At 43.2% G+C, this 20,241-nt stretch overlaps 1 protein-coding gene across 6 annotated transcripts in view; it reads left to right on the plus strand.

Annotated features, from left to right (window-relative positions):
* KIAA0825 (KIAA0825 ortholog) overlaps positions 1 to 20,241 on the plus strand; it is a 785,365-nt gene that overhangs the window by 414,483 nt on the left and 350,641 nt on the right. For all 6 annotated transcript variants that reach the window (XM_075325095.1, XM_075325097.1, XM_075325094.1 and 3 more), the window contains 2 exons: positions 2,979 to 3,200; positions 8,796 to 9,204. In XM_075325095.1, the coding sequence (XP_075181210.1) occupies positions 2,979 to 3,200; positions 8,796 to 9,204 (631 nt within the window). The remainder of the gene's footprint in view (positions 1 to 2,978; positions 3,201 to 8,795; positions 9,205 to 20,241) is intronic.

Raw genomic sequence — 20,241 nt, forward strand, 5'->3', positions numbered from 1 at the left:
TAATAAACTGCATTACTGATGTATTGCAATGCATTAGACCTGTTAGTATTCCATTGACAGGAGGACTATTAGACCCTGGTTATGGCAGGGCCTAATTGGCCACCATACCTGGTGGATTAGGAGGTCAATGTTTGACCTCTGATTAACATGGTGACCCTTGGCACCCTGTCATGGCAGTGTTTTTCTGTCAATGGAGCTAAAGAGGGAGCCTTCTAACTCATGTAATCTAGAGGTGTAAACAGCCTTGGTGCTGACACCGACCCTGGCTATTACTGCAAGATCTTGGTTGTCAGTTAAGCATAGTTCCTTTGGTGATCATGTTGGACACGGCTTATATGCTCGCATAATCACCTTTATGCACTGGTACGTCCATTTGTTGGGGAGTAATTAAAGTTCTTAGCTCAGATACTATATTTTAGATTTTAAGTTTTCCTGTTTGTAGATATAAAATCTAAAGTATTGGCATGTTGTACTGTTAAAGAGCTGGTACACTTCTGGAAAAAAAAGAAACAAAGAGAAAACCCAAAAGAACAAAGAACATGAAAAATAATAAAACACTGATTCCCTGCTAGTCATCTTTTCAACACTGCTCAGGTCCCCGTCTGTTTTGTTGCTTCCTGTCTGTGATGCTAGCCACTACTTACAGGAAGTATGGGCAGAAGAGTAGTCAGGAATGCTGGGGTCTGTTAACAGGAGTACATGTATGAGCACAAGGAGTAAACAGCAGTGTAGTCAGGTCAGTATCCGAGGGTCAGAAAGAAAGGAGGTCACAACGGGAACAGGGAGCGGGCAGAGAGGAGTCAAATAACAGTCCGGGGTCAGAGAGCAAAGATCAGAACACTAGCAGAGACACAAGCCAACAGGACAACTGTAAAACCAGAGAATACAACTGGCGAGGTTCTGGGTGAGCATGCTCAGTAAAAAAGCCTGAGCAATTATAAGGGAGATGGAACACCTTAGTAATCAGCACCAACATGGAATCCAGTGCTGTCAATCAAAGTGCTAGCTAAGTAACTCTGGAAAGAACAGCAGAGCATCTCCAAAGGCAAGATGCTTTGCACATAGAAATCTTGACACTGTCACAGAGGAATATATGACTGGTGCACCCTGTCACTGGACTTAGCAATGATGCCTTGCTCAGCTCTTCAAAGGGAGTAAAGCTGGGGTCACACATAGCGACAGCGACAACGACATCGCTGTTACGTCACCATTTTCTGTGACGTAACAGCGACCTTGTAAGTCGCTGTTATGATCGCTGCTTAGCTGTCAAACACAGCGACGCAGCAGCGATCATAACGGCGCTACATGTGCAGAGAGCAGGGAGCCGCGCACACTGCTTAGTGCTGGCTCCTTGCTCTCCTAGCTACAGTACACATCGGGTTAATTAACCCGATGTGTACTGCAGCTACATGTCACAGTGCAGAGAGCAGGGAGCCGCGCACACTTCTTAGCGCTGGCTCCTTGCTCTCCTAGCTACAGTACACATCGGGTTAATTAACCCGATGTGTACTGCAGCTACATGTCACAGTGCAGAGAGCAGGGAGCTGCGCACACTGCTTAGCGCTGGCTCCTTGCTCTCCTAGCTACAGTACACATAGGGTTAATTACCCGATGCGTACTGCAGCTACATGTGCACAGAGCAGGAGCCGGCACTAGCAGCAAGAGCGGCGGAGGCTGGTAACGAAGGTAAATATCGGGTAACCAGGGAAAGGTCTTCCCTTGGTTACCCGATGTTTACTGTGGTTACAGCTTTCCGCAGCTGCCAGACGCCGGCTCCTGCTCCCTGCTCGCTTCATTTCGTCGCTCTCTTGCTGTCACACACAGCGATGTGCGCTTCACAGTGGGAGAGCGACGACCAAAAAATGAAGCATGACATTCAGCAACGAGCAACGACCTCACAGCAGGGCCCAGCTCGTTGCTGGATGTCACACACAGCGACAGCGACGGGACGTCGCTGCAACGTCACAGAAAATGGTGACGTAGCAGCGACGTCGTTGTCGTCGTCGCTGTGTGTGACACCACCTTTAGTGTGTGAGCATAACATAACATCCAATGCAGATGAGGGTTTTTTTGAAATTTTGAAAATCAATTAAAAAAACTATTCTAAATATTATATATTTATATATATATAGATAGATTTGTGTCTACAAAAAAAAGAATTACGTTGTTTATTTCAGACATCAAGAAATTACAAATAAACTTTGAAATTTTTTTTCTTTTAAGTTGTTGCTTCTTTATACTACTAAACTAAAGGGTACTTTACACGCTGCGATATCGGTACCGATATCGCTAGCGAGCGTACTTGCCCCCATCGGTTGTGCAACACGGGCAAATCGCTGCCTGTGGCGCACAACATCGCTAACACCCGTCACACGGACTTACCTTCCCTGCGACGTCGCTCTGGACGGCGATCCGCTTCCTTTCTAAGGGAGCGGTTCGTGCGGCGTCATAGCGATGTCACACGGCAGCCATCCAATAGCAGAGGAGGGGCGGAGATGAGCGGGTGGAATATCCCGCCTACCTCCTTCCTTCCTCCCTCATTGCCGGTCGACGCAGGTAAGGAGATGTTCGCGTTCCTGCGGTGTCACACGTAGCGATGTGTGCTGCCGCAGGAAAGACGAACAACATCGTACCTGCAGCAGCAACGATATTTGGAAAAGGAGCGATGTGTCAACGAGCAACGATTTTTCACGTTTTTGCGCTCGTTGATCGGCGCTCCTTGGTGTCACACGCTGCGATGACGCTAACGGGGTAGGATGTGCGTCACTAACGACGTGACCCCGACGATATATCGTTAGCGATGTCGCAGCGTGTAAGGCACCCTTTAAGTCTTGGGGTAATATAATTGTGTATATCCTTTAAAATAGTTCAAATTTGTATACCCATTTACAGTATTCAATTTTGCCATGTTTTTTTCTGATAATGAATAAATAGTGTCTGTATGACGTGGCTTAATGAAACTTTAATCTTCTTGCTAGTGAAAATGAGCAGAAACACTGTTCTCAGATATTTGAGAAGAACCCTAATAAGATCGGTGAGAGGCTTGGTGAACCAGGTTACCTCATTCATCAGTTCCAATGAGCCTGTCAATCATTCCGTCTCCAGTTCACATATCCATAATTTTCCTGATGTCTTACTAAAAGCCTTACCAGAAAAGTGGAACTTTACCAACCCAAAAGAGACCAAGAAAGTTCAGAAAAGTAAGTATCTGCATCATAACAATATGCTTGACCATTTTCATATTGGTTTTGCTCTTGCTGCTTCTAAAAGTTACAATTATGAATATTTTAGGTGTTCTAGATACACAATTATTATTATTATTATTAATATTATTTATTATTATAGCGCCATTTATTCCATGGCGCTTTACAAGTGAGAGAGGGTATATGTACAACAATCATTAACAGTACAAGACAGACTGGTATAGGAGGAGAGAGGACCCTGCCCGCGAGGGCTCACAGTCTACAGGGAATCGGTGATGGTACAATAGGTGAGGACAGAGCTGGTTGCACAGTGGTCTACTGGACTGAGGGCTATTGTAGGTTGTAGGCTTGTTGGAAGAGGTGGGTCTTGAGGTTCCTCTTGAAGCTTTCCACGGTAGTGGAGAGTCTGATGTGCTGAGGTAGAGCGTTCCAGAGTATGGGGGATGCACGGGAGAAATCTTGTACGCGATTGTGGGAAGAGGAGATAAGAGAGGAGCAGAGAAGGAGATCTTGTGAGGATCTGAGGTTGCGTGCAGGTAGGTACCGGGAGACTAGGTCACAGATGTAGGGAGGAGACAGGTTGTGCATGGCTTTGTATGTCATGGTTTAATGTTTTGAACTGGAGTCGTTGGGCGATGGGAAGCCAGTGAAGGGATTGGCAGAGTGGCGAGGCTGGGGAGTAGCGAGGGGAGAGGTGGATTAAGCGGGCCGCAGAGTTTAGGATAGATTGGAGGGGTGCAAGAGTGTTGGAAGGGAGGCCAGAGAGCAGGAGGTTGCAGTAGTCGAGGCGGGAGATGATGAGGGCATGCACTAATGTTTTTGCTGATTCTTGGTTAAGAAAGCACGGATCCGGGAGATGTTTTTGGGTTGTAATCGGCATGAGGTGAAGAGGGCTTGGATGTGTGGCTTGAAGGATAGAGTAGAGTCGAGGGTTACTCCAAGGCAACAAGCTTGTGAGACTGGGGAGAGTGAGCAACCATCAAGTTTGATGGAAAGGCTTGTTGGAGGAGATGAGTGAGGAGGAGGAAAGACAATGAACTCTGTTTTGTCCATGTTAAGCTTTAGGAATCGCGCAGAGAAGAAGGATGAAATAGCAGACAGACATTGTGGAATTTTGGTTAGTAGAGAGGTAACGTCAGGTCCAGAGAGGTAGATCTGAATTGAAAATGAATGCTTAAAGCAAACAAGAAGTATAGTTGCTCTCACTGTTCACTAATAGAGATGGGTTAATCTACAGATGTTCGGGTTCAGCAGGCTCGGCCGGACCGGACTTGTACCCGAACATCTGCCTAGACACCGAACCCAATATAAGTCTGTGGGAACATGAAAATTGGTGGTAAAAAAGGTCTAGGGAACTGCAAAGCAGGATGGTTATACAAGTTACCTGTGCGGCTGTCACACTGCTTCCGGTTCCACTCATTAGCTTTCATGCATAGTCAATGCTTCTTCCTCCGACCCTCTGTGACAACGTTTGTGATTGGTTGCAGTCAGACTGCCAGCATTCCGGCATCTGTAATTGGTTGTGGAGTGTAAAAATAATAAATAATTGGAAAAAATGACATAAGGTCCCCGCATATTATGATACCCAGGACAGATAAAGCAGACATCTACTGGCTGCAGCCCCATCTGTATGCGTTATTTTGGCTGTATGTTACGGTCGTCGAGGGGCGGTGAGCATCCGGTGTGAACCCACTGGGCCGTGCACCGGACTCCCCCGAAGGAGCAACCAGCAACAAACCCCTATACAGGGACTGTGTGGCGCACCAACAGGGGGCCTAAATGCACAACTGCCAGGGATCAGTGGAAATAAGTGAAGAGATTGAGCTCACCGTCTAAATCAGTCTCTCACCCTCTGCAGCTCGGACAAGGTGCTGCCACGCCTGAAGCAAAATCAAATTGAAAAAAAGTCCAGTTTCAACAGATAGATGCTTTATTTTTATTTTTTAATTGATATCTTTTCATATGGCACAAATATAATGGCACATTGCAGTCAGGATGACATGACCGGCTTCTTGATGCTGGTCTTGTCATCTTGACTGCAATGTGCCATTATATTTGTGCCATATGAAAAGCTATAAATTAAAAAAAAAAAATAACGCATCTATCTGTTGAAGCTGGACTTTTTTTCAGTTGGATCAGTGGAAATAGTCTCTGGCAAAGTGGTAAAGTCAATCAATGTCCAGCGCAGGGATGCACAGATGTAGCAGCACAGAGATGACGGCTCAGATGGGTTGGCACTGGAGAGGTGGCACAGACGTGATTGCACAGGAGTGATGACTCAGATGTGACGGCACCGTGGTGATGGCTCGGATGTGATGGCACTGTAGTGGAGACTCAGATGTGATGACAATGTGATGATCATTCAGACGTGGTGGCACTCTGGTGATGGCTCAGACGTGATGGCACTGTGGTGATCACTCAGACGTGGTGGCACTCTGGTGATGGCTCAATGGTGACGGCACAGAGGAAATGGTGGAAAGTTGGCTCCAGGACGAGACAGAGGTTAGTAACACAAGACTGGTACTGGTACACACCAACAGGGCTAGACACAGTAACGTACGGGGACCTGAGAACTAATAGGCAACAATGCTCAGGCACCTCCTGTAAGAGGAGGCATACTTAAATACCTTTAAGGTAACACATGACTTCAGGGAAAGCTTCCGGGTAATGGAATGCCAGCCCTTTATGAAAGGGGGCTTGGCCACAAGCGCACCCTACTGGCACTCACAGAAGCAGGAGGAGGCTGCAACAGACCTCGGGGCAGGAGAAGAGTGAATGTAGCTGCCAGGCAAGTGAGAGGGAGGACGCCCCCATCGGAGCCTGGGAGCGGGAGCTTGTGGGGACGCTGTGCTGGGGACCGGGCACTGCACTGTGTTTCAAAATAAGAGGAATCCCATGTGGCTTTTTAAAAAAATGATTTAAATAAATAATTTTAAAAAATGGTGTGCGGTTCCCCCCAATTTTGATACCAAGCCAAGATAAAGCTGACAGCTTGTGGGTGCTATTCTCACCACCCTACCAGCCTAAAAATAGCAGCCTGCAGCTGCCCCAGAATTGTTGTATCCATTCATTAGATGTGACAATTCCGACACTTTACCTGACTAATCCCAGTTGCCTTGGTTCGGTGGCAAACGGGATTATATAAGGGGTTAATGACAGCTAGGAGATCCCCCTCATTACTAATCCTGTAAGTAAAAAGAAAAAAGACAAAACACAGAGAAAAATCCTTTATTTAAAAAAATAAACAAAACCATACACCCTCTTTCTCCAATTTATTAATCACCAAAACATCCAAGTCCGACGTAATCCACACCACGAAGCCCCACGACGATCCCGATTCTGCTACACACTGAAGTTGCAGCGTGCAGACACATTAAAAAACACCCTCTGTGTCTTGAGGCAGACATTGACTGAGCTGCAGCTGTGAGTGGAGAAGTCATGGAGTTTACCTGCAGTCACGGCTGGAGGTTCCCACGGTACCCCACCTGTGACTGCAGGTAAACTCACCTCATGTGAACTCAATGAGACCTGCATCACCTGGCAGAAAACCGCATTTTGTTTGCCAAGAGATGCAAATGGGGTGCTGGAATTTATACACCAAATTCCTGCACCAATACTGCATCCCTTGGCAAAAAAAAAAATGCGATATGGTGTTGATGCATCTCTTGGCAAAAAAACCCCACTGTGGTTTTCTACCAGAAAATGCAGGTGTCATTGAGTTCTACTTGCAAAAAACCTTTGCCAGTAAATGCAGAGGCTGGGCGGAGGAAGTAGTGACTATGCATAAGATGTAATAAGCGAACCCAAAAGCAGTGTGACAGCCGGGCAGGAGATTCGGTAAGTATAATTCTACTGCTTTAATCTCTATTTTCCTTTCTTTTTACTTTTTTTTTTTCCTTTTTGTGTGAGTGGCAGAACTTGAACACAAACTTCCCTGAGAACTCCATGTTCAGGGTCCATGCGTGGACACTACTAAGATATGGACGTCCACCTAAACTGTTATCACAAGCAAGGACAACACTATTTAGAGAAGCAGCCAAGAAGGCCCATGGTCACAGCTCAGGTGGCAGAATCTGTCCACAGGACAACTATTAGTCACCTACTCCACAATCTTGGTCTTTATAGAAGAGTGGCAAGAAGAAAACTATTTTTCAAAAGTTAGCCATAAGAAGTCCCTTTTTCAGTTTGTAAAAAGCTATATAGGTGACACAGCTAGCATGTGGAAGAAGGTGCTCTGGCCATATAAGACCACAGTAGAACTTTTTGGGCTTACTGGAAAATGCTATGTTGAGGTAAACTAACCTTGCACACCACCCTGAAAACACCATCCCCACCGTCAAGCATGGTGGAGGCAGTATCATGCTGTGCTAACACTTTTATTCAGCAGGGACAGGGAAGCTGGTCAGAGTTAATGGGATAATGGATGGAGCTAATTACGGGGCAATCCTGGAGGATAACCTGATAAAGACTGCAAAAGACTGGAGACTGGGGAGTATAACAACAACCCTAAACATACTGCCAGAGCTACAATAGTTTAGATCATAGCATATTCATGTGTTTGAATGACCCAATCACAGTCCAGATATAAAGCAAAGAACTAAAACTTATTGAAAATCTGAAGCAAGACTTGAAATTTGCTTTTCACAGATGTTCTTCATTCAGTCTTACGGAGCTGTTTTGCAAAGAAGAATGGGCAAAAATATCAGCCTCCAGTTGTTCAAGCTGGTAGAGACATAGCCCAAAAAACTTTCAGCAGGCAGTACTTGCAGGAAAACATGGTCCTATAAAGTATTGACTCATTGGTGTTGACTACAAAGGCACGCCACACTTGTTAGATTTGTATTTTTTAAATATTTAAATAACCCCCTCCTCTTGTACTTCCCTTTTGTCCCCCATTATCTCTCCCTTGATTTTTTTTTCTTTTTTCCCTATCCTATCCGCGTTTCCAATCTGCCAGGTCTTTGTCCTTCTTTCTCTGTTCTTCTCAGTGACCTGGCTCTTTCTAGTTAAGTCATAAAATTGGGTTGACATGGAGGGGCCATAGCATTGTTTATTCATTATGCAATTGTTCAGCAGATGCCATTTTTGGTTATATTGTTTGTAATTTGTCTGTTGTTGGATTGGCCTATCTCTATGTCTGCTGTTAAATAAAGAATTAAAAAAAATAAGTAAAAATATTTAGATAACCATGTATCATTTACATACATTTCAGAAATACTTGCTACTTTGTATTGGCATTTCACATAAAATCCCAATAAAATATATTTGTGTGTGGTTGAATCGTGAAAAAATGTGAAAAGTTCACAGGGCATAAATATTTTTTTCAAGCCATTGTATATCTCATGCTTCCCAGTGCTTTGGTGCTCAGTGCCATCCACTGATTTGCAGGTGTCCCATTGAAATACATGACCACTATAGCCAATAACTGGCCACAGTGGTCAGACCCATCAATGATCATTTAGTGTTGAATATAGATAAAACGTAGACCTTGATAGTGGGCAATGTTTGCATTGAATTCATTAAATGTATGTTTCTGAGTTACCAGAACATGGCAGCAAAATATTAATTATTTTTTTCTTTTTCCTGTTCAAGATGTTACAAGATTGACAGCTGAAGCAGTCTCCATTGTGATCAGCAAGCTACCTTCAGTAATTGCGTGCCTGCCTCCCCCAATAAAGTACTTCTACACATTCTCTGAGAGAAAATTATCAGAGCAGTACTCTGTATGTAAAGATACAGGTATAGTTTTATGGAACTTAATTGGTATTATATGTCATATACTGGAAGATGGAAATGCCATAGAACAAATTACAGGAACCACCTTGTCTCGTTGGAGTAATGAGAGGCTGGCTACTGTATGCCGATGCTTAGAAAAGACTATCGAATTAAAGGCCATGGACCCCAGGGATGATACACAAAGTGTACTGGAAGATGTCGAAAGACACCGACCAAAGTGGATTGAGGATCAGCTAAGAAAAGCCAAAGTTCTGAGCTCAGTAAGGTAAGAGACCATTATACCAACAGTATCCACATCAGTATCTACTTGAAAATGCATTGAGGGAGCGTTCCAAGCCAGCAGGTCCTCCATTATATCATGTAGTATACAAAAGGATTTGGAGGCATACTAGAAAATATTCCAATGCATTATTTTTAGCCTTGTAGTCTGTTTCTGATCTCCTGAAATTTGGACTGGAAACATTGGTACGTATATCGATTGTAGATTATGCTAGGTTGAATACTGCCTAGTTCTCTAATGATGGCGATCTCTACTGTCTATTGAGAGGCTACTCAGTGTGGTGCTGTTCAGGCATGGGGGTAGCTTGGTCATTAAGATGAATAAATGTCGGTAGCAGCCAGTCATAGTATATGAGACAAATATATTGTCTGATAGTTATAAAGGGATAAAGTATATTAGGATTAACATTAGAATAAAGAAATAGAAACGTCTCCATCCAGTGTGTATTGATGCAAAAGAAGACAAAACTGTTCTGTAATATCTCTTGTCAGATTCTTCTCTATATTACCGTGCCTGCATATTCTGGTCCAGTTGGATTGTGGTAGAATTCTTGATAAATAAGTCATGGGAGTACTACAGTGTCGGTAAAGTAGGAATTTAGATGCACGCCTACTTGGTGGTCAGTTTAGGTTATGCCGTGCGATGACTGTAATCTCTCTGCAGCTATTTTTACCAGTTACTCATTTTTTGTGAGGATCTTCCACTTTGGAACTTCATTTTAATCTCTACTTACAGGACCAGCTCCAGGCTTTTGTGAGCCCTGGGCGAAAGAGTCTCAGTGTGCCCTATCCACACGCAGACATGCATATACAGATACATACACATACAGGCATACGTACATATACATATTGAAAGAGAAATTCAGAAAAACACAAATAAACAGACATAAATCTATACAAAGTCATATATACTGACACACATGGACACACATCATACATACAGACACATTAGAGGTATTATTAATAAGCGGAAGCCATCAGCAGTCTCACTCTCCTCCCCCGCTTTTTTCCCATCCAACTAATCCAGGGCATGTGGCTGTGCTGCACTGATAGGTGGTCATCACTAACAGACATGGCCGCACACAGACACTGCTGTATATACATCACAGGAGAGGCTGGGGGCATACACATTACCAAGTAGGGGGCATACAGCAATGGGGGGGTATACAGCTCCAGAGGAAGGGGGATACAGTTCTGAGGGGTATACAGCACTAGGGTGGAGGGGGACATACAGCTCTGGGTGGTTATACAGCACTGGGGTGGAAGGGACATAGAGCTCTGGGGGCTATACAGCACTGGGGTGGAAGGGACATAGAGCTCTGGAGGGGTATATTGCTTTGGGGTGGAAGGGACATAAAGCTCTGGGGGGTATACAGCACTGGGTTTGAAGGGACATAGAGCTCTGGTGGGACATACAGCTCTGGGGGGTATAGAAGTATGCAGCCCCCACATTCCTCCATATAACATAATGCATCCATATTGCTCCACATAATTTAATGCAGCCTCAAATTACTCCACATAATGCACCCACATATTCCTCCAGAGTGTTATGCAGCCCCCATAGTCTTCCATATAGAATAATGCATTAAATATTCATCCATATAATATAATGCACCAAATATTCATCCATATAATATAATGCACCCCAGATTGCTCCACATAATATAATGCAGGCCCCATGTAGCAGTACCATGCAACAGCCCTCCATGTAGTAGCACCATGCAACAGCACCAATGTAGCAGCACCATGCAGTAGCCCCCATGTAGCAGGACCCATGTAGCAGCACCATGTAGCAGCACCATGTAGCAGCACCATGTAGCAGCACCCATGTAGCAGCACCATGCAGCATCTCCCATGTAGCAGCACCATGCAGCATCTCCCATGTAGCAGCACCATGCAGCAGCTCCAATGTATCAGCACCATACAACAGCCACCATGTAGCAGTACCATGCAGCAGCCCCCATGTACCAGCCCTATGCAGCAGCACCCATGTAGCAGCACCATGCAGCAGCCCCATGTAGCCGCAGCCCTTATGGAGCAGCATCATACAGCAGCACCATGCACACCCATGTAGCAGCAGTATGCAGCCCACCATGTAGCATTTAGAAGCACTATGCAGCCCTACATGTAGCAGCACTATGCAGCCCCAAATGTAGCAGCACTATGCAGCCCCATGCAGCACAATGGTGTCCGATGTAGCAGCACTATGGTGCCCCATGTAGCAGCACTATGCAGCCCCATGTAGCAGCACTATGCAGCCCCATGTAGCAGCACTATGCTGCCCCATGTTGCACCATTTTGCAGCCCCATGTAGCAGCATTATGCAGCCCCATAGTCTGGCCACTGTGATCAATACATACTCACTTCCTCCTCGTTCCCCCGCTGCTCCGATCTCCTCAGCGTGTCCACAGTTCTGCCATCCTGACATCTCAGGACACAGGCGCGCACAGTAATGACATCATCGCGCTCCTCTGTACTGAGCTGTCAGTGGCAGAGCACAGACAGATGCTGCAGGAGAATGATGAGAGAGGTTGCGTGCCGCTCCCTCTATCCTCATTGCATTCAATTGTATCAGCATCTGCGATGCCGATACAATTGAAAGTGCAATCCCCAGCGGGGAGAGGAGGGCCGTGGGAGGCGAGGAAGGCCGGTGCATCGCTGGCATTTGGCCTCTCCTCTCTGACTCACGGGCTCCAAAGCGGCCGCGTAACCTGCCGCCATTGGCGGTACGCCATCCTGTCATTTGCGAGTGGGCCCCCCTCGGTGGTCCAGGGCTCCGGTACTTGCCCAGGTGTGCCGGGTGCTGACGCCGGCCCTGTCTACTTATGCTCTAACAGTTGATTTTTGAGATTTGTAGTTCCAAAAAATTTATTTATTTTTTTTTTTAATTATGATTAAGCAGTGGCTGATTTCTGCTCCATTGATTTTATACATTTTAAAATCTGACATTCAATGTGAGTGCCAAACAATATCGCTTGAAAGTTTCAACTGAGCCCTAATTAAAAAAATAATAAAAAATGATTATTATTATTTTTTATACAAGGGGGGGGAGAGGGAAATCAGACAGAAAGATAATTAATTAATTTAACTAGTTTGAAAAAATAAAAAAATAAAATGAAAGCTGCAGTTGTTTTTCATACGCTCTCATTTTTAAAATTGCTCGGAAAAGCATTGCCAGCAGGGAGATCCAAGGATGTCAAGTTTCAATTGAGAGTAGTCTGCCAATACACATTTATTTGCTGATTTTCCCATTCCATTTCATTATCCTTCTATGGAAACTATCATAATGTTAAACTATTTGATGTTGAATTTTCTTTGTAATTGTACTTGACAATCCCATGTACGACAACCACATACTCCATTTTGTACTAAAACCCTTATTAATTACTCTTGCAGAAAATTGGTACGAGCTTAGAAATGGCTTTTTAGTCCCTTTTTTAATGTCATTCTAACTGTCCATTTGCACATATGGAGATGACCAAGGTCGGTGACATCATGTGCGATCGGCAGGTACCACAAGATGTGATGTCACTGGTCCCGCTCACCTCCTGATGTGGAAGGGATTGGAGCTGGAATAACTCTTTAATTTCTATAAATTTTCATCCTACTGGATGGTCAGTAATAAAAAATAAATGGCCATATTGTGGTCAAGTTTTAATATTTTCAATTTTTTGAGCCTTATGCATGCCTTGTTCAGCACATTGCAGAGGGAAATGTTTCTCTTTTATTCCCCATGGACATAAAGATAAAGGACGTATGTCTTCAATTATTCTGCAGCAGTATGTTATATAATACAGCATGGTATAATACAATGTTTTCAGATACTATAGATAGGAATATAGACTTAATAAAGTGATGACCTCTGCTGCAAAGTGAATCTTAAGTAGTCTAGTTTAGATGTGACTTTGACTTCCCCCTGTATAAAGTGGCAGCTGTATGTCCCGCCTGTCTTGTACACGGCCTGAAAACATTACTATTCATTAAAATAACCTTCACTACAAAGTAACACCCAGGCTGTAAACAGTCATCTTGTATTTTAGAGAACACACTGCCCAAAAAAAGTGAGGAAACGTCCGTCTTTGCAAAGTAATTTGTGGCGTTGAAGATTATTGTTTTTCATCATGGTGACCCTGACTTGGCTGGCTGGGTGCATATACAGATTAAGATGAATGCAGTTATTCCTTGGCTGAGGTCTGCCTCTTTCAGGGCACATTCTCCCTAATGACATGATTGATAGGCTATACCAAATACAGAGAGGAACTCATTAATCATAGCACTGACTGAATCCAATCATCTGCTTCACCTGCAAAGTGATGGACAGGAAAGGATACAATTCGGGTGATACACTCCTTTGTCATAGGGCCCTCAACTTTTTCAATGTCATCTTCACGTACACACATAGAAAATCCTCTAATAAAATAAGGTGGCTTGCACCTGCCATAAAAACTAGTATCTAGTTGTCACCTTGATGCCATAGAAAGGCTCACGTATTTACAGAAGCCATAATTTAGGTCGGAGTGGTGGGTTTAGTATCTAAAAGGTATACGGTAATTAGCCTTTTTAATACATTGTGTTATTAGCCCTGTAGGAAAGTCAGAAAGATTGCAAATAAAAATTATAGTGTGTCTTTACTGGTCACTTTGTACCACGTTTATAATTGATGTATAATCATTTATTGAGGCTTTATATTGGGTCAAATATGTAATATTCTATGCCAGGTAATGCATAGTACTCTTGGCCTGATACATACCGCACCTGGATAAAACCTAAAGACTTGCTCTGCTTCGATCAGTGTCAGTCCATCATTGTATCTATAGTTTTATATTTTACAATTACTGGCCTATTGATAGAGAAATATAGTGTGTAGTGGGGAGATCCCTTGATAAGCCAAAGGTCCCAATTTTCCATTTTCGCACAAGGGCTCTTTGCTGTTTTTTTTTTTTTTGCTCCTGGTTCGCATAGGTTTCATTATACAAACTAAACTAAGTGAGCACACATAGTCATTCTCATTATACAATTTTCCAACAAGTGGTGATATGGAGATGTAGGGACATCTTATTAGAGACAATTCGGCCAATTGGTAAAATGGAATTTGATTTACGTATGTCCTAAAACATGGGTGGCTTGGGGATCCACGATGTGTGGTTTGTGACTGTCTACCAGCTTGGTTCACTAGCACCAGATCTAGCAAACCACTATGAAGAGATGGTCTCCAGATGGTAAATTTTGTGAGTAGTGTCTCAAAGAAGAGCAGTTCTGGATGTGCACATACTGGGAGTTGTTACTGGGAGGGGAAATAAATATGTTCCGCTGAAGATGAGATGATACTGATGGTCAGAGGGGAGCATGAAGCTGGATATGAGTGTGTTTGTTGTGAGTGCCCGATGCAGTACTACTAAATAGAGGTAAAGTGGGAACTCTTGGATGTATACATACTGCCTGAAAAGAAGTTCTCATTGTGATTTCAGTAGGTAGGCAAGCTTTGGCTTTCATTATCCAGGTAAAGATGGGTTCTGATTGCTACTACTGTGAGGGGGTGGGGACGGCTTTAGATGTGGCTCGTAACCAATGTTGAATTTGGCTCTCGTGTAAGAAAGGTTGGGACCACTGCCAAAAAGTATGAAAGCCGGTGCCAGGCTCATTTAGCAGTGGCTTTTCTCAGCGCCAAATAAAAAGATTGACAAGTGAAATTAAAAAAACCTGAACCTTTTCACCTCTGACAATATCTGTCAAGGGAGAGTCTGGAAGCCTCCATATACATTATACTGTCAGACAATCCTACTGGTATGAGCAAGTTTTACAACTTTAGTTTGTATATGCTGGCCTTTATGGTCAACACACAGAAAGCTGGAAGTCTGTGGGGTGTGGGGGTCTGTTAGGATTTATTATGGGGCGTACACAGATCTGACATAGTTGTTATAGCTTTGTTGAGGGCAGCAGCTATGACTGGGCTATACACAAAACCTAAATCATAGATGTACAATAGGCGGTTTAGAATCATATGGCTCATTATGCCGTTCTGTACAACCAATGGCAGGAGGGTGGGCACAAGTTACCATGTCTCTCTCCCCTTAGCTTGGTAATACTAAGCTTCAGATAGGAATGTAAAGTGTCTTAAATTTTTCATTGGCTTTTACATTGATAATAAGTCTCTCTGTGCTGATGTCTTATATCTGTGCTTGTATTTTGGCTCATCACCAACTTTGCAGCACCACCCGAGGTCTGTATTCTTCCTATATCCATACTTGTATGTCTGTTTTTAAAGCAAACGACTCAGTGATCCATACAAGCCAACGAGAACATTAATGCATATGGATTGTTTTAATACTGACTGATCAGAGAAAAACCTCTGTGCGTTGTATTTGGCTCTGTTTTGTGAATCAGACTTAGCATTTGTGCTATTCCTTTCTTTTAATAATTCAAAGGAGCAGTATTAGCAGATTAGTCATAGGCCAAACAATAAAAATAACTTTCACAATGATTCTTGCAAATGAAACACCAATTTCTGTTGTAGAAAAAGAAGAGAGGGAACTGAGTTTAGTTTCCGCGTCCTTGAAATGTACAATTCTACAATTAACAGAGTACAAAAGTGCAGCCTTTTATATATATATATATATATATATATATATATATATATATGTGTGTATGTATACAGTACGGACCAAACGTTTGGACACACCTTCTCATCTCTAGAACAACTGTTAAGAGGAGAGTTTGGGCAGCAGGCCTTCATGGTAAAATATCTGCTAGGAAACCACTGCTAAGGACAGGTAACAAGCAGAAGAGACTTGTTTGGGCTAAAGAACACAAGGAATGGACATTAGACCAGTTTAAATCTGTGCTTTGGTCTGATGAGCCCAAATTTGAGATCTTTGGATTCAACCACCGTGTCTTTGTAGAAAAGGTGAACGGATGGACTCTACATGGCTGGTTCCCACCGTGAAGCATGGAGGAGCAGGTATGATGGTGTGGGGTTGCTTTGCTGCTGACACTCTTGGGGAGTTATTCAAAATTGAAGGCATACAGAACCAGCATGGCTACCACAGCATCTTTCAGCGGAGTGCTATTCCATCCGGTTTGCATTTAGTTGGACCATCATTTATTTTTCAACAGGACAATGACCCCAAACACACCTCCAGGCTGTGTAAGGGCTATTTGACTAAGAAGGAGAGTGATTGGGTGATACGCCAGATGACCTGGTCTCCACAGTCACCAGACCTGAACCCAATCGAGATGGTTTGGGGTGAGCTGGACCGCAGAGTGAAGGCAAAAGGGCCAACAAGTGCTAAGCATCTCTGAGAACTTCTTCAAGACTGTTGGAAAACCATTTCCGGTGAAAACCCCTTGAAGCTCATCAAGAGAATGCCAAGAGTGTGCAAAGTAGTAATGAAAGCAAAAGGTGGTTACTTTGAAGAACGTAGAATATAAGACATATTTTCAGTTGCTTCACACTTTTTTAAGTATTTCATTCCACATATTTTAATTCATAGTTTTGATGCCTTCAATGTGAATCTACAATTTTCAGTCATGAAAATAAAGAAAACTCATTGAATGAGGTGTGTCCAAACTTTTGCTCTGTACTGTATATATATACACACAGTATATAGATATAGATATACATATATATCCACAGTACAATGGAAAGGTTTTAGGCAGGTGTGTAAAAAAAATTCAGTAAAATAAGAATGCTTTCATAAACAGAAGAGTCAATAGATTTATTTTTTTATTTAAAAAAACAACAAAAAAGAAAAAACAATAGAGAAGTTTGCTTCACACCAATATTTAAAGGGAACCTGTCACCAGGTTTTTCCCTTATGAGCTGCATCTACCACCAGTGAGCTTTTATATACAATATTCTAGAATAGTGTATCGAAGAACCCAGGCTGCGCTATATAACATAAAAAACACTTGTATAATGATCGTCCTCCTTCTTCTGACGCCCGTGTGCATGACGCGTCCTACATCATCCACACTAGCCGGCATTGAGGTCTTGTGCAGGCGCACTTCTCTCTGCCCTGCTCATTACAGATCAAAGTATTGTAGTGCACATGCGCGGGAGGTCTTTAACCTTTCCTTGTGCCTGTGCATTACACTACTTTGATCTGCTCTGAGCAGTACACCTGCTCCGGATCACAATACTGGCATGGGCTGGATAGAAGGAGGACAGCGATCGCAGCAGAGAGTGGGCGCTGGACCATAGAGCAGTGACACCCATCGGACCGATGAATTATTACTCACCCAGAGACCGCCCCCTGGGTGAGTATTATAAAGTGTTTTTTACGTTCCACACAGCGGCCTGGGCTCTTATATACAGCATATTGCATGATGGATATTTATCTGCCTGAATTTCTCAGAATCTACATGAATTGATGCTTTTTTAAAAGCAAAGTGTGGTCACACTAAATATTAATGTGATTTAGATTTCTCTTTTGTTAATTCAATTTGCATTTTGTTAATTAATAAAAAAATTAACTAACACTTTTTTTTTTTAAACATTCTTACATTGCAGTATTGTTTGCCACACCTGCCTAAAACGTTTGCACAGTACTGTATGTATATACAGTATATATTAAGTAATATACATTTTACTACAAATTAAATAAGTGTTATGTTAATAAAATCATTAGGATCATCATTAGTCTGGCACAGCACAGATTACATGACTACTTCTTATATGCATTACATTCTTCATTTCTTCACAGAACCATAATCAGTCTTTTACCAGGTGTCAGCTACTTTACTTCAAATCTGTCATAGCACCACCTCCTTTACGGACTACAGAACATGGACAGAATTACTGCTTTTTCAAAAATTCCTTTTTTATTCATAATTTTGCTATCTGTGCAGAGCAAGCTGTCAATCAAAGTACCGATGCGTGCTCACTGCCGGTGCTCACTGTGTACTCAGTAGTGACTGGAGCCCCTCCAGCACACCTCTCTGACAGAAACATGGCGGCTCCTCTTCCAGTAGCCAGGCTTTCAATAAGGTGGCCGGACAGTATTAACCTGCAGTTTAACCCTATATTGGCAGGTTAAAGGGGTTGCTTACTACTAGGACAACAACTTCTGATTCCACTTGTAAAACAATAAAGATTATACGCCCTCCTGTCCTTGTACACTTCCAGTGGTGCTGCAGCTCACGGTGCCAGGGCTCACATGGGATTGTGATGTCATACGAGCCCCGCAACCAATCAGCGGCGGCTTTCTTCTCCCTGCCTTTGGACCAAACAAACAATCAAAAGGAAGTGAGCAGAGCTGCAGCGGTCGCTCTTGTTGATTAACGCCATTGGTCTGAAGGTGGAGAGATACTTTGATTGAATACTGGGCTTGTGTGATGTTACAACCCCATGTGATTCCCACACTGGGATTCCAGAAACCATTAGAAGGGAGTTGGGTATAGCCTTAATTATTTTACCTTGGGGCAGCGTGGCATCAGAATGGGTTGTCCTAGTATACAATCTCTTTAATACTGTTTGGAGACATGACAGATTCTCGTTAACAAAGTGGTGTTGCATTATGACATTGCTTTTAATTCCCTTTAGTGTCACATTGCAGTGTGAGAGCTTTTGTATCAAATGTTGAAATGTTTTGAAAAGTAGACTGCATGGTGGTGGTCAAAGAAATTAAAGCCACGCTGCATGAAGACAAAGACAATCCAAGGATACCTTGAGGGTGATTTTTTTGAGCAACACATTTCGGAGATTCCATCTCCTGGTAGAGATGTGGCACGCCCAACTCCTATGTAGGCAGGAAGAAAAACAGCTGCTGCTGCCCTGTGGCTGGTGGGTGAATTCTCCAGCAAATATTGAATCCAAGTGAAAAAAACTAGCATCCAATATTTTCTGGAGGATTTATCCATCAGCCACAAAGCAGCAGCAGTTGTTTTACTTCTTGCCTGCATAGGCATTGTGCCTGTCACATCTCTACCAGGAGATGGAATCTTCGAAACGCATTGTTCAATAAAATCACCATCGATGTATCTTTGGATTGTCTTTATGGCAGTGCGTTGTTAACCCCTTTCACCACCGCCATACAGTCTACATCTACGTGAGGCAACAGCAGCCATGTCTTTTATACACTTTCAAGTGATTGTGACTCTCACAACCCAACAAGATGAGCCTTTCCAGTGTTTCACCCCTTGTTTCGCACACAAATAAGACTCTATTTGTGCTTCTCTGTTTTCCAGTTTCCTTTCAGCATGTTTAGCAAATTTTTACGTGCACTTGCAATAGATTTCTATGCGAGTAAGTGTGTGCAGTGTGCAACTACATGTTCTGCAATTTGCACTTTTTACAGCAAAATCACAGCTTTAAAATAGCTGAATGACATCAACTATTGTCGCTGACAAATTATACAAATGTGTTTAGCTGTGTAACTTGTCTGAGAATTGCTGTCATGCAATATGTAGTTGTGTAGCCCTAACCTGATATTTGCAAAGACTGTGACTTTCTATAGTGTCACATGAGAATTTCAGTCAATGAATGGCTGCAGCGATCATGTGTAACACCTATCGGGTCATCAATGCAGCCAATGATTGCCTGGAGCCATTGGTGATCTAAATTTGCTTTCCACTTTGAAGCCATGTATGGGCTACCATGATGACTAATTTTTAAATCACCCAAAAATCATTTTTTGGCCCAGTGATGTCATTTTCCTTGTGTGGCCATGTAAGGAGAGATGGCTGATGGAAGCATGTAGATCCCTCAATCCAGCAGTAAATAGTCACCGTCATTCTTTTGGGGATTTGAGAAAAATGGTGCTGCACCAAACATCAAGAAACCTTTTTGTATAAGGACTAGAGATGAACAAACCCATGGAAGTTCGGGTTTGGTGGGTTCAGCCGGACTTTAGATAAGGTTCTGTTCTGTACCCGAACATGACTAGAACCCCAATGGAAGTCACTAATTGGGCAGTTTGGCTCTCCATCCACATGCAGCCAGCCATACACAGAGCACTTCCAGGGGACGGAAAGCGGGGTTTTTGGGGGGGTTTTGTACACACTTCATCCGATAACGTTGATTTTA

This window comes from Anomaloglossus baeobatrachus, chromosome 1, assembly GCF_048569485.1.
Source record: "Anomaloglossus baeobatrachus isolate aAnoBae1 chromosome 1, aAnoBae1.hap1, whole genome shotgun sequence".
Taxonomy (NCBI): domain Eukaryota; kingdom Metazoa; phylum Chordata; class Amphibia; order Anura; family Aromobatidae; genus Anomaloglossus; species Anomaloglossus baeobatrachus.